Source organism: Mobula birostris, chromosome 11 (assembly GCF_030028105.1).
Source record: "Mobula birostris isolate sMobBir1 chromosome 11, sMobBir1.hap1, whole genome shotgun sequence".
Lineage (NCBI taxonomy): Eukaryota > Metazoa > Chordata > Chondrichthyes > Myliobatiformes > Myliobatidae > Mobula > Mobula birostris.
In genome coordinates, this window is record NC_092380.1 from 109,494,523 (window position 1) to 109,503,939 (window position 9,417).

The 9,417-nt window shown below is 42.6% G+C and overlaps 1 protein-coding gene across 2 annotated transcripts in view; it reads left to right on the plus strand.

Moving 5' to 3' along the window:
* mpped2a (metallophosphoesterase domain containing 2a) overlaps positions 1-6,900 on the plus strand; it is a 210,235-nt gene extending 203,335 nt beyond the window's left edge. For both annotated transcript variants that reach the window (XM_072272830.1, XM_072272829.1), the window contains exon 7: positions 1,434-6,900. In XM_072272830.1, coding sequence (XP_072128931.1) covers positions 1,434-1,552 — 119 coding nt within the window. In that variant the 3' untranslated portion in view covers positions 1,553-6,900. The remainder of the gene's footprint in view (positions 1-1,433) is intronic.
* Positions 6,901-9,417: the final 2,517 nt, after the last annotated feature.

Sequence of the window (9,417 nt, forward strand, 5' to 3'; positions counted from 1 at the left end):
CATGTGCCTAGCACTACTTACTTATTATAACACGTACTAATTTCTTGGGCTGTGGAGTGGAGCTACATCACTATGAATGCTGTTCCTTCCCTCCGCTAGCCTGCAGATCAGCCTTGGGCAAGGTGTAGCACCCCCTACCCCCAATCAGAGTCATGTGATGCCATGGGAGCAGGTGCTGGATGGTCATTAAAGCAGATGGAACATATCACAAGTCCTGGTTATGTGACCACAGACGCCAGGCAGACAATCTCTGAAGAGTATTGATAATGGCTGGGGTCACCGGTCCTGTAAAGACACTGCCCAGAAGAAGGCAATGGTAAACCACTTCTGTAGAAAAATTTGCCAAGAGCAGTCATGGTCACGGAAAGACCATGATTACCCACGTCATAACAAATTAATAAATAAGTATTTATGTACAGCTTTTATTATGTATTGCATTGTACTGTTGCCACATAACAGCAAATTTCAGGACGTATGCTTGTAATATTAAACCTGATTCAGATTCCGATTCCAATTTAGTTTGTCTTGCTCCATATTCCAACACCTGCAGTCCTTTCTGTCTCTACTTTTGATGGAGTGGCCTTGCTGGACAGCACACAAACAAAAGCTTTTCACTGTATCTTGGTACTGTCGACAATAATAAACCAGTGCCAAGCTCAGCCTACCTCAAAGTTTAAAGTACATTTATTTTTGATGTATACTATATACAACCTTAAGATTTGTCTCCTAACAAGAAACCCAAAAGAACCCATAAAAATAAGACCATCAAACACCCAGTGTGCAGAGAGGAAAAAAACCAGATTATGGAAGCAATAAGTGCAAGCCAATAGTGCCTGAACTGAAGTCCACAAACAGTCCATCGCCAGACCCTTAGTTTAGTGCGGAGCCAAGCAGCGAACTGAACCGGGCTGTCCTCGCCTCGGACCCTGATACCTTGGCCTTTTCATTCTGGCCCAGTGCCTCAGTCAGTGTCCAAGCATCAGGTTCAGTTACTTTGATACACTCTGGGGCCTGGACCCTGACACCCCGATTCAGCCTGTACCCCACCTTTCCAATTCAGCCTGTACCCCACCTTTCCAATTCAGCCTGTACCCCACCTTCCCGATTCAGGCTGTACCCCACCTTTCTGATTCAGCCTGTGCCCCATCTTTCCGATTCCACCCAGCATGTAACTAAGCAGAATTGAACACACAGCTCAACTGCTAGTAACTTATCTCCCTGAATGCATTTTCTTTAGGGATGCTGGGAACATGGTGAATTATAAGACCATAAAACACTGAAGCAGAATTAGGCCATTCAGCCCATCGAGTCTACTCCACCATTCCATCATGGCTGATTTATTTTCCCTCTCAGCCCCAATCTATAGGAATTGGCAGTGAAGGGAGCGTGTGCTGTCCTTTCATGAAGCTAACTATACCCTTTGTCCCCTACAGGTTATGGGATTATGACAGACGGTTACACCACCTACATCAATGCCTCCACTTGTACAGTTAGTTTCCAGCCAATAAACCCACCCATTATCTTCGACCTTCCGAACCCACAAGGATCCTGAGCACCGGCCTTCTCGACAAAGTGGAGAGCCATGAACTGCCATTTTTTTTTTCTTTCATGGAAAGTGTGACTTTAAGAAATAATAATAATTCTGTTAAATGTTTTTCCTTGTACAACCTGGTTTCTTTTTTGTAAAAATGCTGGTACAAATCGTAGAGATTGTGCTGTTAATACAGATTGGTTCTCTTAAGGCTATGTGAATTTGTAAGGGCTGAACTATGATATTCTGTTCGCATCTGCTGGCTAAACTGTTTGATAATTGCAGTCATTTGAATGTCAGTTTTTGATTTCAATTGAATTCCAATATCTGGGTGTTGGGAATGAAGGTTCTAAAGAACCCACTGTGGACAACGAGACCTTGGGGTGATGAGTGATTGTAAATGTGGATTTCTTCAGAAATTCCTCTCTCCGCTTTCCTAACCTTTTAACTGGAGTTTTTGCCCAGTTTTTAGCAAGTGGCTTAAGAAAAGTGGAGGAAGCAATTTTAGATGGACCAATTGTCGCTAAGCGTCCCTGTGTTAGAATCGTCCCCCAATTCACGCCAGCAGTTTCTCTCGGTCCTTCTGTTTAACTAGTCCCCTGTACTTCAATTCTGTCAGAAAAAAAAAGGTTAATAAGCTAAAGGCTTTAATGAGTGCAAATATGTTCATTTATTGTACGAGTTTAGCAAACAACCTAGTTCCTTCAGTTTTTAACTGTCTTTACCACTCCAGTTTAGTTTATTTTTTTTTTGGTTAGAATTTTTTATTGTTCTCAAGTAGCACTTAACAGCTGAATAACTGAGAAACCAATTGAAATGAGCAAGTCTGTCCAGCCTCATGAGGATGGCCTCGTGGCTTCATAATGGATTCCTCCCTCAGTCGAATCTTGGTGAAATTTCCACCAGTATTCTGTGCCTAAGTGGGGTGGGGATCCATGAAGTCCAAGGTCATGGTCAATAGTTCAATTTAATATCAGAGAATGTATTCAGTATACAACCTGAAAATCTTACTCTTCATAGATGTCCACAACACAGAAAAAAACCCTGAAGAATGAATGACAGAAACATCAGGACCCAAAAGCTCCACTCCCCCTTCCACGCACAAGCAACAGCAAAAGACTCGACCTTTCCCTCCCCCTCACTCCACGCACCAGCAAAAGCACCGACCCCCCCCCCCCACCATTCAAGCTGTAGCAAAGCCCCCAGAGAGACCTTGGTCTAGAATCCATCAAAACTACAGACCCTATCCCAGCACTGTAGTATCTCAGACAGGCTCTCTCTCACTAGCAAGGGAGAGAGATCGCTCCTGTAACAACAACGAGACCAGGAGACCAGCTGCTTGCTATTTTGATGTTACAACCTTCCACATTATTTCTCTGAGTCTCCCGACTTGACCAACAGGCTCTCGCTCACCATGAAAAAGGAGCGAGAGAGGATCGTGAGTGCAGGGTTCTTCCCCCGACAGCAGCACACCTGTACCAGAGATCGGATAAAGGATGGGTAGTGGATCAGAGCAAAACTATTCCAGCCAATGTGCAACGTCGATTTTTGTCACACCTGTAGAGATCAAATATGACCAAAGGCCCTTGAGAACTTACCACGTCCCAACTCTGTTCATGTTCAGCTAAAGGTTATGCTGTCTTCTGGGAAGATTACACAGTAAGTTGATTGACAGGCAGAATTTGCAATGGATCCCAAGCCAACCCCCAGAAAGATCAGTTGCATCCCTTCTTCCATAACTTCACAGGGAAAGATATTTTGTGCAATCTGTATAAGGTGAGGGATCAGCCTCACAGTGCATTGCCCCTTTAAGAAAATTACTTCACTTCCTCTTTAAGCTATTGCTCCCTCCCCACATCTTTGTGGTTTCAGCCCCAAACCCAAGGTGGGGGGCACCCCTTTACATGTCCCAGCCTCAAACCAATATCAAGCACTTTCCCAGTTGACACTTGATAGAACCCCATCTCTCATCTTCACGAGCGTCTGCCAAATGAAAGTTTCTATAGAAAATCTGGTTAGCGCTTTGCTTGCAAAGGATTCATAGTGCCATTTGTTAAATAGAAGTATACTCCCACTCACTTTTGGAGATTGCATCTGTGGCCAGAAGTTTGGAAATTGAATATACTGAAAGTGAGGACTGTTCTTCTTCAATATATAACTGCATTCATTGTATTCAAGACATAGCAGCTGGCCCACTCCACACTGTGTCCCATGTCATCACCTGAGTTATAGGGAAAGGTTGAATAGGTGAGCTGATAATTCCCTAGAGCATAGAAGAATAGAGGGAGATTTGACAGAGGTATACAACATTATGAGGGGTATAGATAGGGTAAATGCAAGCAGGCTTTTTCCACTGAGGTTGGGTGACTAGAGCCAGAGGTCACGGGCTAAGGCTGAAAGGTGAAATGCTTGAGGGAACGTGATGAGGAACTCCTTCACTCAGAGTGTGGTGACAGTGGCCAGCGGAAATAATGGATTCGGGTTTGAATGCAACGTTTAAGAGAAATTTGGATAGATACATGGATGGGGAGGTATGGTCTGGGTGCTGGTTGATGGGACTAAGCAGATTAGTATTGTGGCAAGGACTAAATGGTCCGAAGGCCTGTTTCTGTGCTGTATGCTCTGTGACTCTATAATCCACCAAAGGTTTCCTCTCCACCATGGGCAGTGCGTTGAAGAGCTTTTGCTGTAATTCTGTGATTCCTTGTATTTAGAGTCATAAAACACTACAGCACAGAAACAGGCCCTTCAGCCCATCTAGTCTGTGCTGGACTATTATTCTGCCTAGACCCACAGACCTACACCCGGACCATGGGCCTCAATCTTATTGTTCGTCCAATAACAATTACTTTCAAGGCATTCTTCTTCCTTCTCACACTCACATTGAAGTTAACTTGTTGTTTACATCCATGGCTATGCGAGATACTGGCAATAGGTGAGGGAGGGGGGATAAGTGGAAGAGGTAAAGTATGAAGAAGAAGGAATCTGATATGAGAGGACAGCAGACCGTGGGAGAAAGAGTAGGAATTAGGGAGCTGGGGAAAGTGATGGGCAGTTGTGAGGGCAGGGTAGTGAACCCCTCATCCGGTCTCACTTATCATCTGCCATCTTATACTTCCCCCTCCGCCCCCCACTTTCTTATTCTGGCTTCAGCCCCTTCCTTTCCAGTCTTGGTGAAGGGTCTCAGCCTGAAACGCTAACTGGTTTATTCATTTCCATAGAGGTTTCCTGGCCTCCTAGGTTCATCTCTCATTTTGCGAGTGTTGCTCAAGATTTCCGCAGTCTGCAAAATCTCTTGTGTTTGACATTAGAAGCAAACGTTGGAGGGAAATTTACTTGAGAGAGCCAACGTTCTGGGAAATGTTTAGGTTCAGAGTCACATGTACAACAAAACGTACAGCAAAAAGTAACAACCAACATAACCCGGGATGTGCTGAGGGCAGCCACACATTACGGCACCAATGTAGCATGCCTACGATGCTCAGCAGAGCATTACAAACAACAACAGCAGCAAAACCAGCTCAGACACACTGAAAACTCTCCACCGGCTAGAACATTGAGGGGAATTGATTTTTTAAACTCACTCGTCTATTTTGATTTCCAGCTTTGTAATTAAGATCCAGTTAAGGGACCATCCTAAGGGTAACTGCCTATTTTTAAAATCTACTCATTGTCCAGTCTGCCTTTTTTTCATTCACAGGATACGGGCAGCATTGGCAAGGACACCATTTTTTCCACCACTAGTTGCCTCCTGTACATGGTAACTTGCTGGTCTATTTCACAGCCAATTATGCTGATGAGACTGAAGCCACAATCAGGCAAGATTTCATCATATTTCCTTTGCTGAAAGGCACTAGATGGTAATTTTAACAATCCAGTAGTTTTAAATTAGCTTTTTACTCCGGATTTATTTAGTTAAAATGAACCTAAATTCTGCAGTTATCGTAGTTAGATTTGAACTGTTGTCTCTGGATTAACAGTCCAACTATCGAGAAGTTAGAATTTAATGATTTCAATCAGAACCAAGAAGGCTAGCGAATGCCTGAATGACGTATGAGGAACTTTTCCACCTGCGGGATAGTTTCTTCCTTTTTGTGTTGCTCTCCTTATCACCTCAATGTTTCTGGAAATCCAGTCATTCGGGAGCATGTGTTGAATTTCTATTTTATGAAGTGAATAGAGATTGGATGATTGTCCAATTGTGGCCAGGAATTAGCCTCGTCAACTGGGTGCATGCGAGACAGTGTTGCAAGTATTGGCAGTCATATTTAGCTTGAATGTGTATTAGTGGGGAGAGTTAATGAATTCTTCATAGACCAATATTATTGGCTTGCAATGAAATCATCCAGCAGTGCTTCCTCCTTGAGGGGGGCTGCTGGTCAAACATTTCATCACCCAGACCCCACCGATTGGATGATGTCATGATAAGGGCACCCTGCCTCTTCATCAGGCCAAAACAGTTCTGCAGTGGCCAAACAGTTTCTTGGGCAATGCTGTGCCTCTGGGACAAAAGCCAGTGCTGATCAGAATGATGATTTACCTTTCCAGTTGCCAAGCAGTCAACCACGTGAAGGTAAAGATCGGACACCAGAACATGGTCTTTTCTGGGGGTGAACTATGTTCCTATTAATCGTGCAAGTGAACCTCACCTTAGGGGACCAGTGATGTAATGGGAGTATTCCATGGATTTTTGGAGCCCAAGTTGGGACCTTTGACTTGGAGAAGGAGCTCGGCACAATAATGTTCCAGCGTAGGTAATGTGCCAACTTCTACAAGGTATTTGGGCAAGTACAGGGATTGGAAAGGTTTAGAGCAGGGGTTCTAAACATTGGGTCCATGGATCGCTTGCTTAATGATACTGGTCCACGGCATTAAAAAAGGATGGGAACCCCTGGTTTAGAGGGATGTGGGCAAAACACAGGTGCGGGATTATTTAGTTAGGCATTGAGGCCATTATGGACCAGCTGGCATGACTCTCCAGCTATTGCTCCGAGAAACTGGGCCTCTCCTGCTCTGACAGAGGCCCTATAAACACCTTGACCTTGAAACCCTTAGGGTCTTTGCTAAACTCTGCAATAAAGGTACACCTTCACTTTCATTATCGCTTACTTATTCATGTGATGGTGATCTTTTTAATTGTTTTTTTTTGCACTGTGTATAAAGGCAAGCTCGTTCGCACACACACAATAAAAAAGTTACTTGCCCCATTCGTTGTTTAAAGTCGAGCATTCTAAATGCTGCAGTTTTTTGTTTTGTTCCCTCTCCTATTTTCTTCTCTCTGTTGAACGGAAATTAGCGGATAGAGTTCTTTTGTTTCCATAAAATTATTGTGATATTATATATTTAGCAGCCTTTATATCTAAATAAAACTACAAGATTTTTACCTAGAGATCTCTGGTCGTCTTTCTCAACACAGCTCATGAATCAATGTCAATTTCTGTTTAGTCTTCGCTTTTCCTCACGCACAGGTCCTCATGTCATGAGTGGTATTTGGATTTTCTCTTCAAAATTGACTGCAAAGCTCAAAGTGAATCTTATGATCAAAGTATGTATGTGTCACCAAAGACTACTCTGAGATATACAGTATTGTCTTGCAGGCATTCACAGTACAACAAAGAGGTACAATAGAATCAATGAAAACTGGTTTTCCGGTGACATCATTGTCCAGAATGGCAGCTTAAATCAGTAGCTCCTCTGGAAAAACGCATATTTTGCCCCTTTAATCCATCAAATATAAGATCTTTCGAAAATATCTGTATTGATAAGGGGGGCAAGAATGGGGGGGAAAGAATGGAGATTTTAAAAAAGCATCACTGTGGAGCCGATGGACGAGAGGGGTGCAATGCGTGGATCTCCTACCCGAACGCGTGCTAGTGAGGCTGACAATGGGCCTCGTTCAGGCGAAGTGGCAAATATGATAAAAGTTCTGGAAGAGATACAGGGATTCCAAAAAGATGTAAAACAGCAACTAAATGTTATGAAGTCAGAGCTTGCCAACGTCAATCAAAAAATAGCAGTGGCAGGGACACTAATTGAGAAGTAGAAGATCACGTGCAAAACGTGGAACGGATACTAAGTAAGGCGATCAAAATATTAAATAAACAAGAAAGTAAACTGCTTGACCAGGAGGGAAGATCACGACAGAAAAATATCAGGATACACAATGTTCACGAAGGAGCAGAGGATTTGTCTATGATGGAGTTTGTAGGAAAGTTGTTGGGGGACACACTGGAGATTCCCTGGACTATGGAGCTTGAAATTGAGAGGGCGCATCGTGCACTTGTCCCGAGGCCTACTGGAGACAGAGAAGATAAGCCACGCTCAATAGTGATTAGATTCCTTCAATATCATACCAAGGCAGAGATTCTACGAAGGGCCTGAGGAATGAAGAGGGTGTTTTTGAATGGGAAATTAATATATTTCGATCAAGATTAGCCCCCGGCGGTCCTGCAGAAACGTAAGGAATATTCTGAAGTAAAGCGAATATTAAAGCAAGGAAAGATTAGATTCCGAATCCTGTACCCTGCTAAACTGCGAATGTTTTATGAAGATGAGACGCAACCGTATCAGACAGTGGAAGAGGCGACTACAGACATGAAGAACAGAGGGCTGCCCGTTAGCGTGGTCAAACCAAGGGAAAGCCTGGCCGAGCAGTTATCCTGATCTGCTTGGGAAATGGTAAGAGAACCAAGAAAGCAGGGAACGGGAGGAGGACTAGAGAAGACTATCAGGAAGAGACTGTGAGTTTTCTGAAGACAGCCCTCACCCCTCCAGAAGAGCCATAAAGTTTAGCTAACTTTAAAAATTTTGATAAGCTAAACGGAAGCAAAAATAGACGGTGCTATACCAATTTCAAGAAATACTTTTTATAATGTGGATTTTATATTACTCAATTTTTTTTTATTCATTCATTCACTCTTTTTTCCCCACCTAAATGAGAATATATATATGGGAGGAACACACAGGGAATTATTTTCTGTGTAATAGACATGGATTTGTTCACTTACTTTTATGGGTACTGCAGTGGGGGCCCTCAACTCAAAGGTAGGAGGGGCTATCCCCCATGGCTAGACGTTTCCTCTAGCTCAACCCAGGGTCATCTAGAGACCCCAGCCTTGGGATCACACCTTCATTGCCTTTATTTTATTATTTGCGTGTCTTGGTTCTTATTTGTTCAGGGAGTAGATCAATTAAGTTTTATTCTGCTAATTTCAATGACATATTGACAGATAAACACACATGGCTAAGGACAAAGTAAAATTCATTTCTTTTAATGTCAATGGGCTGTTAAATCCAATCAAACACAGTAAATTTCTATCCAAAATGAAAAAAGAACAAGCCCATGTAGTATATTTACAGGAAAATCACTTAAGTGATAACGAGCATGGAAAATTAAAGAGAATGGGCTTCACTAATTTGTTTTTCTCCTCATATAAGTTAGGACAGAGGAGAGGAGTTGCTATTCTCATCTCAAGCAAGCTAAATTTTGAAAAAGTATTCGAAATGGAAAATAAGGAGGGCAGATATATTCTGGTAAGGGGGAATATAGACGGAAATTCAGTTACTCTCTTGAATATGTACACACCCCCAGCAAGTGATATTAGTTTCTTTCAGAAAATTACTAATATTATGGTAACGGAAACAAAATATCTCCTGATATGTGGGGGAGACTTAAATTTACAATTACAACCAAAGTTAGACTCTTCCAATAGAAAAACCTATGAAACAAAATCCTTACATAAGAAAGTTAACACACTTTTTGAGGATGTTGGTCTAATTGATATATGGAGGGACCTTTTCCCCGACAGAAGGGATTACACTCATTATTCTGCCCCCATTCTGTATATACAAGAATAGACTATTTCATAACATTTGGAAAAGACAAA